Here is a 19,143-nt window from a genome sequence, read left to right as displayed (position 1 = left end):
CGCGCGGGCGGGGCGGGGCCGGAGGTGGGTGCTTCGGCCCCTTAGCTGGGCGGCTGCTCCGCGGCCCGGCCCCGCCCCGCCCGCTGGCTCACCTGCCGGGACTGGCGGACACACACGCTCGGCGCGGACTTCCCGGGGAGAGGGTGCGTAGGGAGACGCGCTTAGGGTTGGCGAGAAAGGTGAGTGACCTGCCCGCGTGTGCAAAGGGTCTCCCCAGAGGCAGGCGGGAGGGCTGCCGCGGGAGTCGTACAGTCCGAAACCTGCGATTATCATGGTTTATTTTTGTAGCAAGTGTTAAAAACGGCTTTGAACATCCTCACTTCTCGATCCGCGCGGCTCCCCCCAGTGTTCCTGGGTCGACCCCCAGCCGCTCTCTCCTGTGCTGTAGTCACTGGCCACGTGTGCTCATTTCAGTTTACGTTCGCTGAAGTTAAAGTTCAGTTCCTGCGCTATCACAGAGGCATTAAAAGACACCCTGATGCAGGGTTAGGAACGCCCTGAAAACGGTCCTTTTTAGTGGCTGGAGTGCAAAGTCCCTGGGTTTTCCAGAACGTGAGAAGGTTAGCATCACTCAGCTTTCCTTTGACTTGGGAGCGAGTACAAACAGGCCTTGCTGTTTGATTGAAAGTTGCAGTGGGGGCCCAGGGGGTGGTGAGTGGGGTCACCTGCCCTGCCCAGGCCGGGGCACTTGTGAGGCATCCTGTTCCTGCCCCAGGACTCCTGGAGGAAGCGCTGCAGCCGTGGTGGGGTCGGCCACATCCCCACATCTCCCTGTGCTCTGTCTCCACACCTGCACCGGGCAGTCAGGGGGACCCAGAGGGTGGCTGAGGCTGGCTGTGCTCAGACCAGGGAAGGCGCGTGCGAAGTCTCCTCGTGTGTGGTGTCGCTGCTCTGGCTGCTGTCAGCTGCGGGAGACTCGGGTGCCCGGTGAGAGGCTGCGGGGTCTGCGGGTGCTCCCTCTCAGGAGACAGAGAAGGCAGAAAACAAGTGCCTTCTTTAGGACCACGCCGTGGACCTGTGTTCATGCTTAGGTACGAAGACCACGGAAGGCCATTTCCCAGACTGGGAAGTTTCAAGCGAACTTCATTTCAGTGCTGTTATAATTGGGAGAGTTACGCTTTCATTCTGTTTTCAATAATATAGAGTGTACTCAAGCAAGTGATGAAAAAGTCACTGTTTTTAAAGATTAAACTACTGAGCCTATATCAGTGCAGTTATTTTATCATCTGGTAAATACAAGAGCAGGTGTGTCTGGTCTGTGCATGTCATTTATTTGAGCTTCCCTGTCCTTACGTTCCGGAAGTAAATGCCCATAAAGTCAAAGGGAGAGGGCTTCCCTGGTGGCGCAGTGGTTAAGAATCCACCTGCCAATGCAGGGGACATGGGTTCGAGCCCTGGTCCGGGAAGATCCCACGTGCCACGGAGCAGCTAAGCCCGTGCGCCACAACTACGGAGCCTGTGCTCTAGAGCCTGCGAGCCACAACTACTGAAGCCCGCGCGCCTAGAGCCCGTGCTCCGCAACAAGAGAAGCCACCGCAATGAGAGGCCCACGCACCACAGGAAGAGAAGCCCCGCTCGCCGCAACTAGAGAAAGCCCGCGTGCAACAACGAAGACCCAACACAGCCAAAAATAAAATAAATTTTAAAAATTAATTAATTAAAATAGAATGTTAAAGGGAGAAAGCTCAGAAGGATGCAGGAGGCAGACCCGGCCAGGTCCTGCTGCTGCACAGTTGGGGTGAGCTGTGGCTGCTGGCCCTGGAGGCTGTGGGCGCCCCAGACTCCCCAGCCTGAGTTTCCACTGCTGTGTGGCCTCCACGTATTTCTGCCACAGGACCTCAGGCCTGGCGTTTGTACCCGCGCTTACCCTTTCTGTCTCCGAAGCATTGGGCTCTGCTTGGCTGACAGGATGGATTAGTTCCTCCTGGGGTCTGGGGTGGTGATTTCTCCCCTGTGCTCCCAAGGGGAGGGGAGCTTCCACTCTTGGTTTACTACAGAGGAGAGTAAACCAGGAGAGACTGAGTGGCATCACGGGCCCAAGGATGCTGTGGGGTTGTCATGCCCCACCCTCTACTTCGGCTCCACCACACACAGCCCCTGACCAGACTGGAAGCAGGACCGAGGCAGGCCTGGCTTACCCAGCAATAACCTGTCCCTCCCTTCCTCCACTCCGCAGGCCCCAAGGTCCAGGACCTCCTGCCTGGGGGAGGGTGGCACACGCACTGGGAATTACAGAACCGTGCACGGGTAAAAGGTGTATTTAAGCTCAGGACAGACCATTCAACCCGTGTAAGAGTATGAAAGGTTTACTGATATGGTTTCAGATTCACAGTGCAGCCAATCTTTAAGAAACCACCCCTCATCTAGCTTTGGTTTAGTATTAAAGACCAAGCTATTGAAACAGTTTCTTTTTCCAACCATATATCTGTGAGGCTAGATTTTTTTCTCATATGCTTCAACCATTCTCATTAATTATTTTTTTTAGGAAAACGTCACTTTTTCATTTTAAAATGTTAACATGTAATGGGTGTATCATTTTTTAGTGAATTACTGGTTTTTTAAAATTATTTATTTTATTTTTGTCTGCGTTGGGTCTTCATTGCTATGCACAGGCTTTTCTCTAGTTGCGGAGAGCGGGGGCTTCTCATTGTCGTGGCTTCTCTTGTTGTGGATCACGGGCTCTAGGCGCGCAGGCTCAGTAGTTGTGGCGCACAGGCTTAGTTGCTCCGCGGCATGTGAGATCTTCCCGGACCAGGGCTCAAACCCGTGTCCCCTGCATTGGCAGGCGGATTCTTAACCACTGTGCTGCCAGGGAGGCCCCTGAATTACTGATTTTTTAAAATATGTATTTGGCCGTGCTGGGTCTTAGTTGCACCGTGCGGGATCTTTAGTTGCAGCATGCAGGATCTAGTTCCCTGACCAGGGGTTGAACCCGGGCCCCCTGCATTGGGTGTGCAGAGTCTTAACCCCTGGACCACCAGGGAAGTCCCTGAATTACTGGCGGGTTTTTTGTTTGTTTAATTTTTGGCCGCACCACACGGCTTGCGAGATCTTAGTTCCCTGACCAGGGATCAAACCTGCGCCCTCAGCAGTGAAAGTGCAGAGTCCTAACCACTGGGCCACCAGGGAATTCCCTGAATTACTGTTTTTTTAATTTCTGTGTTTTAATTCCCAATGTGGTCCCTGTCAACCCGAATAGCCCACATAAACAGAGCTCTTTGGGGGTCCTCCATAAATTTTAAGATTATAAGAGGTCCCTGAAACCAAAAAGTTGGGGAAGTTTTCTCAGAAATCCTAGTACATCCATGAAATAGATGATTGTCCGATGTTTGAAGCGACGTTTGTGAGGATGTAGGAGAAGTGCGAACACATCACTGTGCGCGTCTCAGAGGTCTGAACTCGGGCTCACTTCAGCACCTCTTGAGGGGTAAGTCCTCTCCAGGGGAAGGAGTTTGGTGGATCAAGATTTTTGTGTTTATACTTTGTAGTATGCAGTGAACATGTATTATGTTTGTAACCAGAAAAAATGTTAATGTCATAAGATAATGCCTACTATTTTCCTCATAGTGGACTTTGTGAAGGTTAAAAACATTTTAATGTGCTTTAAAAAATCATAAACTACCATATGTAACATAAGGTTTTATTGACTAACATGCAGTTTCTCACAGGGCAGGGCCTGGGTGTCAAATCCATCACTGTTCTCTGGAGTGAGACACACAGATGTAATAAGCACTCACGAAACTCATGTTGAATACACAAATTACTGTGTGGATGTTTTAAAATTACGAATTATATACCTACAGCTGCTGCCTGGGATTGACTTGTGTCCTCCAGAGATGTGGTGACATCACAAGTCCCAGGACCTCAGAATGTGTCCTTGTTTGGAACTAGGGTTGTTGCAGATATAATTAGTTAAATAATGAGGTCGTGTTGGATTGGGGATCCCTAATCCAGTGACTGGTGTCCCATAGGGACAGACACACAGAGGGAGAGGCAGAGACACATGTGCTGCGTCCACAAGCCAAGGATAGCCGGTGTCCAGCAGAGCCCAGGCTCAAGTTCCCAGTCCCTGGGGAGGTCCCCACTGCGTGGAGGCTGGCACTGCTCATCACAGCGCCAGCCACCTGCGGGGGATAGAAGTCCAAACACTTCGTTCCTGGCATCCTGACATCCAGGTCGCCAAGGAGAGCGCGAGGCAGCCGAGCGGACAGGACAAGCTTTACTCGGGAGAGACGAGACCAGGTCGGCTTCCACGTGGGCATCGTCCCCACGCCGGGTCCTCCCCACCCTGCTGGCCTGCACGCACCCATCTGGTGCTGCGGGAAGGACCTGACCCCTCCTGAGGAGTCCGACATGCTGAGCGCTGGGGGGTGCCTCCATCTCACAGCCAGAGGGAGCCCCCCCCACAGGCTCTGTGGGCCTCCATCTGTTGAAAAGAAACGGTGCCAGTCGTTCGTGAGTGGCCCTTCGGGGACGGAGAGACTGCCTTTCCCGACAGCTGAAGCTGGGAGGGCCGATCCTGGCCCTCCCCTCCAGTCCTGAGGGAGGTGGCCTGGCAACACCTGACTTGCAACTGAAAGGAGACACCTCTGTGGTTTCAAGGCCCCTAGTTTGTTGCACACATTACAAGCAGTCGAGAAAACTAATACAACTGACAAATAGCACAATTATTTTTCCTCAGCAGAAAGAGAAACAGCTGCAGTGTGTACCGACTCTTGCCACCTTCCCTTCTACACAGCCACACCCGAGCTTGCCCGGCGAGGATGCGTGAGGGGCTGGAGGGAGGCCCCGCTGGGACAGGCGTCTGTCTGTGCTTCCATCTTGCCTGCCTTGCCGGACACCCTGTTTCACGGTGCGGCCCCACTGCCACCCCCAGGCACCGAGCCAGCACCCACTGTGTGCAGAACTCACAGGGTCATCAACGCAGAGTGTCTGAGGTGGTTTTAATACCTGTCCCCAGAGTCTGTGACATTCCTCCTTTCCAAAGGTGGAGCCTCACCCACCCCCCCACCTTGAGGGTGGGCTGTTCTTAATGACTCACTTGTGCTTCCGTGACTAGTTCACGCCCATGTGAGCCAGCCGACTTGCAAGTGGGTACTCCAACCCCACACAGCCTCCAGACAACCTCCACTGATGTCCTGACTGCAGCCTCCTGAGAGGCTCTGTGCCAGAACCACCCAGCTCCCGAAGTCCTGACTCGACAGAAACGATGTTTGTTGTTTTCAGCCACTGCTTGGACTCACTTGTTACACAGCAGTAGGTTACGAATACAGCTCCAACTGGCTTCCCAGGAGTCCCCCATTTGTTTGCTGCTCTTTGTTAAGGAGAAGCATGATTGCTTTTCTGCAAAGGATTCCCCATCATCTCCCAACCTCAGAGGCTCCATATGGTGACTGCCCCTCAATGCCTTACCAGGGCCGCCTAAGAGGTAAGAGGCCCTGACCTTCATCAGCTGCTCTTCTGGGAATTCCAGGGCTGTGCGCCTCTATGTGGTGAGCATGTGTCTGTGAACCCAGATGACAGGCATGCAGAACTCACGCCTCATAAAAATATTTTCCATGTATTTCCTTCCACTCCTGCAGCTTTCTGATGTCTCCACCTTACTGGAGGCTGTGTGTCCTGGGTCTGACTTTCCCACCTCTCCCTGGACAGGGGAAGGTGGGGAGATGGTGAGAGTTCCCTGGAGCCTGGGGAAGTAGCTAGGACTGCCCCAGGAGAGGGCTGTGGGTTTGGGGAGAGGTGAGTGGGTCTCTGGGTCCTGGGGAGCAGGCATCTCTCTGGGGCCTGTACCTGAGGTCCATGTGTGGACCTGAGCATGGCTCAGCGTGGACATTACCAAACATGCCTCCTCCCCAGCAGAGGGGTCCCTCCCTGCCGGGCACCCCAAGGGCAAGTTTGGGTCCCCTAGGACAGACGTGTCCACCAATGTGAGTCACGACATCTGCTTGTCTCTTTGCCACTGCAGGTCCCCATGTTGGGGCCAGATCTGTGTCTGTGAACAGTCAGCTGCCCAACGGGGTCCACAGAGCCATGGGACACACCCTGGGATTCTAGGACCACCCCCCATCCGAGCAAGACCCACAGCCATGGTGAGAAGGGCAGGCCCCAGACCTCAGACCCTGACCTTCCTCTGCAGCGGCAAGCTGAGAGCCCGGCCCACAGGAGGGCGCAGCCCTGGGGGAGCTGGGGTGGCCCCACCTGCAGCAGAGGTCCCAGCCTCCTCCCTCCCACCCCCACTGTCTCCTGGGGCTCTGGAGGGGAAAGTGGGCTTGCGTGCTGTTTATATGCTCTTTTCTTAAAATCGCCGTTGTTGTGAGAACTGTTTGCAGTTGTGATGACACGCAGGGGTGGGGTTTCCAGGGGGACGCTTGCACAGGCAGTGGCCTCGCAGCTCACCTGACCCCACAGATGCAGGACACACGCTGGGACAGTTCAACCGTTTCTTAAACACACACATTTTTTTTAATCGTTCATTTAATTGTTAAGTTCACTTTTACTACGTGGATGAGATGGGTGTGTATTACACTAGGGCTTCTGCTATGAGAGAGCTGCCACCGCTCCGAGAAATCCAACCCTCAGTCCCCTTTCCGAGTCCCACAAAAGCCACCGGTGGGCACTGCTGGGTTCCAGTCCTGGCTTGTCACTCCCTTGGGGGCTGTCTCGGTGGGGACCGGGAGGGGGGCACAGGTCCCAACTTCCCCCGAAGCCCACTGCAATGGATCAGTACCCACCCGTGCTCCCTGGCTTGGCTCTGGGAGGTCACCAGCAGTGTCCCCGTAGGCTTCTGTAGATCGAAAGCCAGGGGCACTGAGGGCTGCAATCATCTGGTTTCTGAGGCACTGGCTCTGGGTCCTGCCTGCAAGAAACGCCTCATGCTTTCCACCAAGAGGCTGGCCAGCGAGAACTCAGCCCCAAGCACCCAGTCGTGGGGCGGGTCTGCCGTGGAGAAGCTGCTGCTGCTGCGTCCAAGCGGGTAGCCGTCCTCAAAGGCTGGCGCTGGGCGGTCTGGAGGTCCCCCCGGGCTGAGGGAGGGGGAGGAGCCCAGCCAAGGAGGGTCTTGGCAGGAGATAGAGCCAGGCCTCCAACCTGCAGGCTGGCCAGAGTGGGCCACCAGCCAGGAATGGAAGGATGGAGCAGGTGAGGAGGTGGCTTGGGAACCCTGTCCCCTGCCCCCCGACATCTGAATCTTCAGGCCCTGGTCCCCCGCCCCCCAGTATCTACTCAGGGCTCCCAGAGGGGCACTTGTGGCTGCCACCCACGCACACTGCGCCACCTGTCCAGAGGTGAGCCTGAACGCCCTGTGGCCAGGAGCAGTGTGGGAGTATCTTTTGACCAGAGCAGAGGGCACACGGGAGGGGGCTGAGACTCCAAAGGGATATAAGGATGGGTCCTCCGAGGGCATCTGCAAAGCCTGGAGAAGGAGAGGAGGGACAGTGGGAGGCTGGCTTTCCCCACACAGGTGCTGGGCCAGAAGGAAGAGGGCCCTTCTGGGAGGAGGGGCCAGCACGTGTCCACGCTGCCCACAACCGTCTAGAGCATGGCAGCTCGCTCACAGGTCTCTGGTGGAACACGCCCACTGCCCTGAAAACCCAGGCCAAGCCACACCCCACCACCGCTACAGACAAGGGCAATGACCGAAGCTTCCCAGGCCAGCCGAGGGTGCCAACCTCAGGCCAGCGGGTCTCAGAGGCCCCCTGTGCCACCACGTTAAAGCGTGCTGCAGCTCCTACCCACCAGTTCCAAAAAGCACCACTGCACACGGGATTCCCAGGGCTGGCCGGTGACAGGGTACCTGGCCCCCACTGCCCAGAGGTCCTTCTCTGTCCAAGTCTGTCTTCCTCCGCCCCCTCCTGCGTGCCCAGCCCCTCTCCCAGGGGAGGACATCCAGGTGGAGGTGGCTCTGCCCGCCGGCAGGAGCTGCCTCAGAAGACATGCCCTAAGTGACAAGGTGCTCACAGCACAACCCAGCACAAGGACCTGCGTGTTCCTGCCACCATCGCTGGATTTACTGAGGTCGCCACCACGTCCACTAAGAGTGCTGCCAAGAGGGGAGCCAGCCACCGCCAGCCTGGGGCCTGAACTGAGGGACTGTGTGCCACGCCCTGGGGGCTCCACAGGGACAGCCTGTGGTCAAGGCCTTGCCACGAGGACTGGACAGCTTGGAACGCGGAAAGAGAAGCTGAAGCTGGGAGCACAGGAGGGGAGGGAGGAGCGGGAGCAAAAGCTGCATCTAGACAAAGTCGAACAAAACAAAACCAAAACCCAAACGTGTTCTTGTCTCATCTCGGGATCCAGGCGCCGCGGTGTCCAAAAGGCCCCTTAGCCGGACATCTCCTCACGCTGCTCCTTGTTCCTGCGCACTTCGGCAGCGTGCAGCTCCTGCCGGGACAGGCGGGGTGAGCGGGGCCCTGCAGCCGGGAATGGCGGGGTCCTGCCCCCCCACCCCTCCTGGGCTCTGGGGGCCCTGCCCTCCGGCTCCCGGGCTTTGGGGACCCTGGGGTCTTTTCCTCCCTAGACTGGCTCGGTCCCAGGTGCGGCAGATGCGACCAATGAGGTGACCAGGACCAACAGAGTGCAGGGGCAGGCCCGCGTCACGGACTGAAAGTGCGGCTCGAGGGTGGGAGCTGGCCCTTGGTGAGCCTAGGGTGGTGTCCAGACCGGAGCATTGTGACTCAGGGAATTTCCCGGGGAGTGCAGGCTCGGGGCTCCCCGGAACCAACCTGGTCCCGCTCGCAGGGAGGCTGCTCCGGACTGGGCAGGGGCTCGCCTCACCCTGGCTGGCCCCAGTAGGACGGGGCGTCACGGGGAGGCCGGACTGCGGGAGCGCTGCTGGTGTAGTTGGCAGGGACCGGCCAAAGGCCAAAAGAAGGGGCTCCTGGGGGCCCCCTGCTTCGGGCCCCGCCCCCCGCTCGGGCCCCGCCCCGGCCTCGGCCCCGCCCCGGCGCGCACCTTCTCGCGCAGCCGCTCACGCAGCGCGGCCAGGTGCGCCTCGCGGATCTCCTTGCTGAGCTCCATCTTATAGTTGAGCTTCTCCTCGGCCAGGCGGCTGAAGTTGTTGTTCTCCTCCAGCGCCTTGTGCAGCACCTCGCGCTCGTGCTCGCGCCGCTCGGCCAGCTGCTTCAGCACCTGCGCCTCCTGCGTCTGCGCGGGCGGCCGGGCAGGCGAGCGTGAGGGGCGGTCGCCCCGCCCCGCCCCGCCCCCCTGCGCCGCTGTCCGCGCCCCTCCCAGTGCCCCGCGCCCCGCCCAGTGCCCCGCGCCCCGCCCCGCCGCCCAGCCCGAGCCCACCGCCTCCCGCCCACCGGGCTCGTCCTCGGGGAATGCGGGCCTACACTGTCCTGCGTCAGCTGTGGTGACCGCCTCATCCCCAGGCAAGCCCTCCCTGTCCACCCTCGGACGCAGAGCTGCCCCCTCCCCGCTGGGCTCCGGGCGCCCCCGCTCCCTCCCGCTCCCTCCCGAGTCCGAGCTGCCCTCGGGGAAGGTGGGAGGTGCGGAGGAAGCTCCTGTGGGCTGTCGCGGAGCCTCCCCCGTCCTTTGCTCAAACGGCTGCCCGCCGAGCACAAAGCAGGTGCTTAATACACACCGGCTTCTGAGCTCCTTAAGGTGCCGGGGGCGGTGGAGGGGTCCCAGGGCCGCTAGGGAAGGGACGAGTTGGAAAGAGGAGGGTGGGGCTGCTGGTGGCCGCGGGAGTTGAACCGAGGCGCCCGAGGTAATCAGCCTCCCTCAGCCTCCTTCCGAAGGCTGCTGGGCTCCACCACGCGCCAGTCACTGCTAGTTAACCCTGAGAAGCCTGGGTCCCCAGGGCTCACCGGTCCTGCGGTAAGGGGGATAGAGCTGCTGCCCCTGCCCGGTGGGCTTGGGCACCAGGACAGCACTCCTGAGAGCACGTGCTTCTCTGCGTGTGTCTCAGTTTCAGAGGGGCTGGTGTGAGAAAGGGTGGGGAGGGGCCTGCTTCTGCCAGGGGCCCCCTGAGCTCCCAGCTCATGGAAAGCCCTTCCTTCACGCTCCCCTGCTCAGGAGGCTGTCGCCCAGCCTCCTCTCCCAGGGCCCCTCCTGGGGCTACCACCTGACCCCCCCACCCTGCCAGCATGGCCAAGGGTGCCCCTCGCGGTAGTATCCGGTTCCTGTCTCCCTCTAGCTGGCTGCCACTGAGGAATCCTTCCTCCCCCCTGTGTCATTCTGATGGCTCAGGAGGTGGCCCCGGGACCGTGAGACCCTCTGCTACAGGCCCACAGCCGAGCGAGTGCTTGGAGCACCCCGCACCCTGGGGACGCAGTCTGGCCAGCAAGGCCCCCGACCGTCTTCATCGGGACCCAGAGGGGTGGCCCCTTACCTTCCTCCGCCCCTCAGCTGCCTCCAGCCGCTTCTGCAGCTCCTCCAGGGAGGTGTCCTTCCTCTTGGGGGGGGAGGAGAGCATGGGACTCTCCGGGGACAGGTCGGAAGGGGACTTGAGGATGACCTCAAAGCTCTGGCCGGAGGCCCTCTTGTCCAGCTGCTTCACCTCCATGTCTGCGGGGCAGAAGCAGATGGGGGCTTCAGGAGGGCTGCTCAAGGAGGGGGCGGGCCGAGCACACACCCAAGTCAAGGGTTGAGTGGAGGGGTGAGGCTGCTCACGTGGGACCCCCAGGACCGGCCCCTCCCCGCAGGGACCCCTCTCCAGGAGGCAGCCAAGCGGGGGTTCACCGACGCCACGGGAGGGGGTAGCGAGGTCAGGAGGCAGCAGGCCCTGGCAGGGCAGCGGCCGGGCACACTCACCCCCGTACTGGTAGACGGTGTTGGGGTGCGGCTGTGAGTAGAAGCAGGAGCAGATGAGTGACAGCACCGACAGCTCCTTCATCTTCTCCTTGTAGGCTGTGGGCGGGAGGCCAGCCTGAGCAGGCGCCGTCCCCTCGCACCTCCAGCCCCACCTCCCCGGATGCCCAGGCCTCCCTGCCTCTGCCCCCGTTGCTGCCCCCGATGCGCCTCTCGGGGAGCCTGTTTACCTTGATCTTTTGTGTCCCACATCTCTGACTCTCCACGTCCCTCCCTCCCTCCCAGATGTTGGCTGTCTTTCCCTGGGCACGCCTCCCTGTGGGTGTCCTGCATTGGTCTTTCTGTTCCTGTCTCTGAGTCCCTGGCCCCCTCTCTCTGTCTGTCTCTGTCTCTCTCTCCCTCCTTTTCTCTCTCTTGGCATTTCTGTCTTTGTCTCCGTTCATCCTTCTGTCTTTCTGGCTCTCCATCTGTCACTACCTCTCTTTGTATCTTTACGTCTCCGTGATTCTTTGTCACTGTGTATCTTCCCGACTCTCCCCTCTCTCTGCCCCTCCACGTACTTCTCCTTCCTGCCCTTTCCCTCTCATGGCCACTTGCCCGGTCGGTCGAGAGGTTACTGGGCCAGCACGAATGTAGAGCTTCTGCAGGCAGCACTTTCTTGGGCTGTGCACTTAGGTGAAGCCCTCAGACCCTCCTGTCTGCCCCCCAGCCCACCCCCCGTTTACCCTGTAGTGTGCCCACCGTGGGATGAAATCAGGTTCTCACCAGACGCGCACTGGCTGCTCATCAAAAGCCAAAGGGACGGGAGCTGTCCGTTCAGCACCACAGCCCGCCCTCTGGCCTTGCAGGGTGAGCGAGCGCCCACAGCCAGTGTCCACACTACCCAACCAGAAAAGGAGGTAAGCCTGCTGAGGCCCTGAGCCTTGTCAGGGAAGGGGAGCTGCTCGCTCTCAGAATGCAAATAATTGAGCTCTTTGTGGTTTGTTCATAGCGAGCCAGGCCCCAAAGTAGACACATGGGTCTGATGTCTCACTGGCTCTCAACAATCCTGTATGCCCAATACTGTCACCCCCACTCAGCCAAGAGGACACTGGGCCCAGGTAGCTGGGTGACTTGTTCAAAGGTCCTCCAGGGCAACCCCAGTTGGTCTGTGCTCTTTCCACCACTGCAGTAGGTCCCAAAGACTAGGGGGTTCAGACCCATGCACCTGCCTCCCTGGCTGGAGAAGCTAGTATAGGTCTCTAGAGGGACACTCCACGGAGAGCGACTCTGGCTTCCATGAAAGAGCATGCACGGTTACCCACAGCATTCTTCCAAGGGGCAGACAGGCTGGACAAGAAACTTTCTGATGAAATTTCACACAAGATAATGTTTTTAAATTGGCTTAACGTAAAATTGGGGAAAGTGCTGGTGTAGAAACAGGACACAGGACAGAGGTGGCTCGGCCCTGTCTGAGGGAACAGCTTGCTGTGAGCAGGGTCCTGCACAACCAGTGCAGAGAATGATGATATTTGATCTAAATGTCCTGATGACCCAGGCTCTTCTGGAGAGAGCCCAAGAAGTTGTGAAGGGAGCACAGAGCAATCCTGAGCAAGCAGCAGGGAGAGCCTTTGGGGTCTTGGAGGGGAAGCAGGGCAAAGACACATGACTTGGTCATTGGCTCAGGAGTGTGGGAGGGAGGGCCAGGTAGGGGTGGGCCTCAAAGGGGATTTTGGCCTGACTTGTCGATTTTGCTTTTTCACAAGCAGAATCTACTCGTGTATTACTTATGTCATTAAAAGTTAACTTTAGAAAGGCGGTTGAGGGGTACCTCCCAGGACGTGTGCTTGGGAGTTAGAGGAGGTAGGACCAGGCAGAGCAGCTCTCCAGGAACAGCAGACCAGGAGATATTTGGACATTCGGAGAGGCTGGGGAGGGGGGAGGTAGCCAGGCCTGTGCTCAGAAGGGAAGGTGGGGCAGGGAGTGAGAGGGAGTCTGGTCAAGGGCCTACCTGGGTCCTAGGAGAGGCCAGGGAGGAGGGGCCTCGGTCTAACCCTGCCAGCACCCACCACTCCGGCAACAGACACCAGCCCCCTACCCTGACCTTTCAGAGAGTCCTTTCTCATCCTGTGTTAAAACCTCTGAAAGAGTTTACCTTACAGGCCAGGAACCTGGAGCCTCACAGCTGCTCAAGGCCCTCTCTGCCTCAAGCCTGAGATTTTTCCAGGAAAAGGGTTGCAAATTAATAACAGAGGAATTTTACAGACAAATGACAGGGGCTCCCTTCCAGGCAACTGTCACCTCAGCCTGGAGGGGGGCTGGTGGCAATTCAGGGGCAGGAGGGGGAGCTTGGGCAGGTGTGAGTGTAGGCAGGATAGAGGGGAGAGGGCTGGGGGCTGGAGACTGAGGTCAGAGTCTCCGAGGTCATGGCTTTGCCCAGGGGACAAGTGTCCAACTGGGAAGTGAGGGACTATGTCCTGCGGCTGCAAACAGGGATGCAGCTTGGCGTCTGGTGGTCGTGGAGATCCCCTGGGTTGGTGGCCCATGAGGACCTTCCTTCTCAGAAGACCCTTCCTCAAGAAGCCCAGTGGGAAGGGGCAACTCCCCAGGAGGGGGCTTGGGAGTGAGGCCTGCTCTGTGGTCTGGCTGCAGGTTAGAGGGGACTGCATGGCGGGTGGGGAACCGGCAGATTTGGAGAGAGTGAGCAGGGGGCAGCCTGCACAGGCGCTGGAGATCAGGGCTGGGCCCAGCCACATGCAAGATGGGAGGGTACGCCTGTATTTTCAGAGCCGGAGGGGCTTAAAGTTCCTCTCATTGCAGAGGGAAGAGGTGGAGGCCCGGACCTCTCCACAGACATAGCTCCAGCCAGGAAGCGGGGCCTCGAGGCATGCCCTCCCTTTTCTCTCCTCACCAGGACCTTCTCTTCCTTCCCCATCACTGACTTCAGAAAGTCATTAAAAACAAATCCCTACCATGAACTGGATTGCTTTTATCCCCCCTTCATAGTAAATGTTAAACATGCAAAAATGCATATTGGCCTTTTGGATGATTACATCTCAGAAGAGCAAGAGTTAGAAGGCACCAGATCAGCCTAGAGCACCTGGTAACAACAATAATCGTGCCCAAGGGGGATGGGGTGGGCACATCACACCCTTCCTCCAGACTGACTCTCAAGACCAGCCAGCCCAGGCAGACACCCTCATCAGCCTCATTTCTACAGAGAAGGAGGTTCAGAGAGGGCAAGTGGCACCCCCAGAGTCACACAGCATGCCAGGATGGCAGCCCTGTCACGAGCCCAGGCCTCTGCACTTTCCTGTTGGGAGCCTCATGGTGGGTGGGGAGGTCTTCCAGAACTAGGAGGGAAGGGGGCCCACAGATTCCCGCTCACCCCTAGAAGGGCCCTGGAGGCTGCTGCTAACTGCCTCCTAACAGAGGGAGCTTGTTGCCACCCACGCTGCCCCTCTCTCACTTGTCAGAGTCTCCTCCATCCGTGTCGGGAGCCCAACATGGCAGGCGTTGCCAGCAGAATTCACCTTTCTCTGGGAAATGTGGCTGCAACAGTCATGCTGCCTGGCATGGACTGGGCACTCACCTCTTGCCAGGCCCCAGGCCAAGCACTGTTTCCTGAAATAGCTTATCCAACCCTCAGAACAAGCCTAGGGGAGGTGCTGTCACTATCATGGCCACCCAGATGGGGAGATTGAGCCCCTGAGAGGCTAGGTAGCAGGTGCAAGGCCTTGCAGCTCGCCAGAGGCGCATAAGGGGATGAACGTGAGCAAGTCTACAAGAGCGCCTGAAGAACTGAGCACCTGGGAAGGACACCGAGACGCAGTGCCCTCAGAACGCGGCCCATCAGGAGGCACTCGAGGGAGAGGCAGGGGCAAAGCTTTGCAATCCGCGCACAAAGACGAGGCCAAGAGCAATCCTGCCGCGGCCACAGACCAGAGCAGAGGTGACGCTTCAAGGCCACTGAGGCACGCAAGTCTGCTCCAATCAAAGATGTGTTTTCAGAGAGAAGCCATAGCTGCTTCACTTACACCAATTTTGGCCACAGTTACCGGCGCTGTCACGTAGCCACTTCTGGGCCAGACCTCTCTCCTATCAAACTGTTATGGCCGGGAGAAGCTGCAGGTGAGCACAGGTGTGTGTACACATGGGCTGCACTCTATAGAGGGCAGTGCTGGTGACAGAACATGGAAGGCCCAGCCCCATGTGATGTCAGCTAGGAGCAGTTCTCCAGCTGGCACTGCAGTATGTCTTTGCTGGCCATGCTGGACAAAACTGACCAATTGCACTCATGGTCTCTTCCTTTCTTTTTTCTTTAAAAAAATTTTTTTTTGTTTTGGCTGCATTGGGTCTTGTTGCTGTGTGCGGGCTTTTCTCTAGTTGCGGCGAGCGGGAGCTACTCTTTGTTGCAGTGTGCAGGCTTCTCATCATCGCGGTGGCTTCTCTTGTTGCAGAGCACGGGCTCTAGGCACGCGGGCTTCAGTAGTTGTGGCACGTGGGCTCAGTAGTTGTGGTGCACGGGCTTAGTTGCTCCGCAGCATGTGGGATCTTCCCGGACCAGGGATCGAACCCGCGTCTCCTGCATTGGCAGGTGGATTCTTAACCGCTGTGCCACCAGGGAAGTCCCATTGTCTCCTTCTTGACACCAGTGGTAACTACTTGGACACCCAGAACAATCCTGGGAAAAAGCATGGGTCAGCAGTGCCCCAAAGTCTGGCCGAGAAGAGGGTCTGGTGCCAGGAAGCTCTAAGGTTGGAGGGTCTGGGCCCAAGCCCTGATGGCCATCGATGGTGTGGCTTCGTCTGCGTCCCTCCAGCACCTAACCTCAGTCTGCTCATGTCAGAAGGATGAGAAGGAGGCCTGTTGTGCAGGGTTTTTACTAACGGGGTGAAAAGCTGATAAATGCTCCCAGGAGTGGCTACCCACTGTCCCCCAGCTCAGGCACAGATGGTGAATGAGGATGCACAGACCTGCCTCAGTGTGGGACTGAGGCAGCACTGGCCACCCTCACCTGCTGGTCCCAGTATCTCTGGGGATGTCAGGGAGAGGGCAGGGGGCGTATAAAGTCCAGATGGGTAAGACCCCCAGATGGATTTGGGGGTGTGTGTGGTCAGTGACGCACGTGGTCCCCTGCCGGGCTCCTGCGGAAGTCACTGGGGGGCCAGAACCGCCCGGCCCTGAGGGGCGGGGTCAGGGCGTTGCACACGTGGGTGGGCGGAGCTCTGGCGCCTCAGGCCAAAGCGGGCGCTGCGGAGAGAGTCGAACTAGCTGGGGAGAGGGGATTGCAAAGAGCCGCCCCCAGGGCGGAAGGAAGGGTGGGCGAGGTGACGGGGTGGAGGCGGGGGCCGCCCGCCCGCCTAGCCATCTCGGGCACCGAGTGCAAAGGTGAAGCCGGTCCTGGGAAAGCCAGACTGGGCAGAGCGTTCCTGGGGAGAGCGACCCCCGCGTCCTTGCCCCGGGGGTCGCCTGGCAGCACTCCCGCGTCCAGTATCTGTCCCGCGTTTCCCGCCTCGCCCGGTGCCCGCCCCTCCGCGGCAGCTCCGCGCCTGCTGCAGGCCCGGGAGGAGAGGGTCGTTGCCCTTGAGGGCGGTGGGTCTGCAGCTGGGGAGGTGGAGCGGCGGGGGAGGGAGGGGCAGACGCCCCCATCCTAGAAAGGCTCGGAAACGGCGGCAGCCCATCCCCCATCCAAACCCGCAGCGTAAAGGGCGGTGGCTTTTTCGACCGGGGCGGGTGGCACCGTGTCACAGAGGGTGGTCCCGAGCCCGCCGCGGCGAGGGGAGGGGGCGGCGACGCGAGGTGCGGGCGCGGCTCGGCTCAGGTTTCCGTTTCCCGTCTTCTCGCAGCGCCCCCTCCCGTCCCCCGGCCCCTCCGTTGGCGCAGGGAGAGCCCGGGCCCCATCGGCCCCGGGCTGGGACTCCTGCAAAGGGTCCCGCGCTGCTCCCTCTGACCCCCGAGAAGGCAAGGTCCGACCAGGGTCTGCGGTCGCCGGGCGCCTCCAGGGACCCTGCCCGCATCCCGCGAGCGCGCCCACCCAGGGTTCTCGGAGCCACCTTGAGGCAGTCGCTCCCGGCCTGGCACAGCGGCGCCCCAAGGGGCAAGGGCACCCCCGCACCGATGCCCCCACCCCGAGCGGAGCCCCTGCTCTGCGGCCCAAGTCCGTTAGGCTGGCGCCGCAATCCCCGCCTTATGGGCACCGGGTCTCCCCACCCGGCGGCCCTGAACCCCGTCTCCTGCGGGTTCCGCCCGGAGCGCGCCCGCGCCCTTGCAGAGCGTGGGGTCCGAGATGGGAAAACACTTCGTAATCGGCCCAGCGGTGGGCGAGGCCAGACAATAGCCTCTGCTCAGATCCGCCGCCCCAGGACTCCCGAGGCCCCGGTGCCTACCGGACATGGTGCTGGCCATGGTGCTGGCGGCGGTGGGCTTGCGGAGGCCGGAGAGGCGCGGGCGGTGGCTGGAGCTGCAGTCGGCGAATGCTGCAGTGTCGGGGAGGGGAGGGGGCAAGGGAGGGCAGGAGGCGGGAGCAGCGGGGAGAGGGAGGGAGGGAGGGAGAGAGAGAGAGAGAGAAAGCGCCTGGCTGCTGCACGGGCTGCAGCCGTCAGAGGGAGGGGATGATGGGAGGGGATGATGGGAAGGGAGAGATCAGCCTGGGACGCAGAGCTGAGCGCTGCAACCAGTTGCCCATCCTCCCACCGCTCACCACTTGGAGCCGGTGCCCCCCAACCTGGCTTTGTGCACTCTCGGGGGGATGGTGGAAACAGCCCCCAATTCCCCAGGGTGGGTGCAGCAGGACGGGATAGGCCTCAACATAAGAGTGGGATAGGAGAGCTCTTCACTGAGGCCAGTGGAGGCTGGGCGGTGCCTTCTGTGCGCCCAGGCTTGTGCTGAGGGCAAAGCTAGTCATGGATGGTGAGGGTGGGGGCTGGTCTGGAAGGCCTCCAGGGGCATCCGAGAGCAGCTCCTGAGGCAGAGAAGAGGGTAAATTGATGTGAAGAGGCCTAGAACAAAGGCTTTGGAGCGAGACAGAGACTGGAGCCAATCCCAGCCCTGACATCTACTTGCTGTGTGACTGAGGGCGAGTTTCTGACCTCTCTGGGCCTCTATTTCTCGGGTGTGAGATGAGACAATGGTGTCAGTCCCCAGGTGGTGTAGGAGAGAGTCGCACACTTGGTGAGTCGGTGGCGTCCTGCCCCTCCCCCCGCCAGACTCAGGGTTTTGGTTGATACCCCCAAAGGCAGAGCTGTTCCCGCAGTGACCATGTCACCTCTTTGGTGATGGGGATGGGAAGTCAGGCAGATGGAGCGTCATTCCCATTTTAGGGACGGAGCCACCGAGGCCAAGAGAAGTGCTGACTCCACAAGCAATGAAGTCCTAGAGTCAGAACTAGATCTCTGGGAAACCTCGGGAACACCGAGAGAGATGAGGAGGGCTCAGGACCTCTGTGTGCACACACAGCAAGCATGTGACTGGTTAACATCAGTCCTGTGGTCCACACGGGGTCTGGTCCACCGTGGGAGTCCCACAAAGCCTGCCAGAGCAGACGCTCAGTGCAAGTTCGTTGACTTGATCGAGATCCCCGTGCCTGCTGAGGGGGCTTGCTATGGCCAGCCTTCTTTTCCCCTTCTGCTCACCTCTCAGGACTCAGTACCACAGCATTTACGTGTTATAATTAATAGGAGCCTGGGCAGGCAGTCCCTATGCACAATGTGTGACCAGGGTCCTCAGCTCCATTTCTGGCCCAGGAGTTTGCCAAGTCTCTGGGTCCTGGACTTCCCTTCCTTGGACTTTTGTGGGGGAAATGCCATTACTCTCAGAAGATGGGGGGCGTGGAGGTGAAGAGTGGGACGACTCCTGGCTCTGGGACTTGCTGCCGTCTTCGGGAAATCTACTAACCACCCCAGCCTGTGCTTCCTTTCCTCACCTGTAAGGAGTGGATCATAAAAGCACTTATCTCAGGGGTCGTTGGAAGGACAACCGTGTTAATGCCTGCATGGATGGTAGTACTGAAATGTGTGCCTAGTGAGCATTCAGCAAGTGTGTGGCCGGGTCTCCTCTTCTCCAAGCTCCCGGCTGAGATAGACACTCTACTGTCCCCTCACTGGAACAAGTGGGTGTGGGTGGATGCCAGTGTGTGCCAGGGGCTTCCCCAAACATGATCTCACACACATCAGCCTAGACACTCATGTGGCATTGAGGTGCCATCAGCGGGAAAACATCTGGACATTAAACAGCCCACGAGACCCTCTAAAATCAGCCTTGCCAGCGACTGTGGGCTGTCACTTCAGCGTCAATTTCTTCCTGGTGCTCTTTGGGGCATGCTGGGGCCACCTAGACAAACACTTCTTCTTTTTTTAAAAAATATTTATTTATTTCGTTGCGCTGGGTCTTAGTTGCGGCAGGCGGGCTCCTTAG

General features: G+C 59.2%; 1 protein-coding gene and 1 long non-coding RNA gene across 5 annotated transcripts; one reads left to right on the top strand and one right to left on the bottom strand.

The window, feature by feature from the left end:
• Window positions 1-94: 94 nt before the first annotated feature.
• LOC309644996 lies at window positions 95-6,319 on the top strand. 4 transcript variants are annotated; one of them, XR_014254693.1, is made up of 3 exons: window positions 95-179; window positions 3,200-5,428; window positions 5,966-6,319. It is a non-coding gene; the product is annotated as an uncharacterized lncRNA (long non-coding RNA). The 4 variants fall into 4 exon arrangements; XR_014254694.1 differs by having other exon boundaries at window positions 1,304-5,428; XR_014254695.1 differs by having other exon boundaries at window positions 1,304-5,669.
• A 120-nt stretch (window positions 6,320-6,439) lies between these two features.
• STMN3 (stathmin 3) lies at window positions 6,440-17,251 on the bottom strand. Its single transcript, XM_082429435.1, has 5 exons — window positions 17,118-17,251; window positions 10,753-10,848; window positions 10,331-10,506; window positions 8,950-9,141; window positions 6,440-8,379 (listed from the first exon to the last, which is right to left on the bottom strand). The coding sequence occupies exons 1-5, from the start codon at window positions 17,134-17,136 to the stop codon at window positions 8,320-8,322; spliced, it is 543 nt and encodes a 180-aa protein (XP_082285561.1). The 5' UTR covers window positions 17,137-17,251; the 3' UTR covers window positions 6,440-8,319.
• Between the last annotated feature and the right edge of the window lie 1,892 nt (window positions 17,252-19,143).

Source organism: Balaenoptera physalus, assembly GCF_965194825.1.
Source record: "Balaenoptera physalus genome assembly, chromosome: 16".
NCBI lineage: Eukaryota > Metazoa > Chordata > Mammalia > Artiodactyla > Balaenopteridae > Balaenoptera > Balaenoptera physalus.
This window is presented reverse-complemented; position numbering and strand designations above follow the sequence as displayed.

Bases quoted from the DNA above. Each gene is read 5' to 3' on its own strand.
- STMN3 (XM_082429435.1), bottom strand. The intron at 10,507-10,752 runs GTGAGTGTGCCC...TCTGCCCCGCAG, and splicing joins CACCGTCTACCAGTACGGGG to ACATGGAGGTGAAGCAGCTG. The intron at 9,142-10,330 runs GTAAGGGGCCAC...CCGCCCGCGCAG, and splicing joins CAGCTGAGGGGCGGAGGAAG to ACGCAGGAGGCGCAGGTGCT.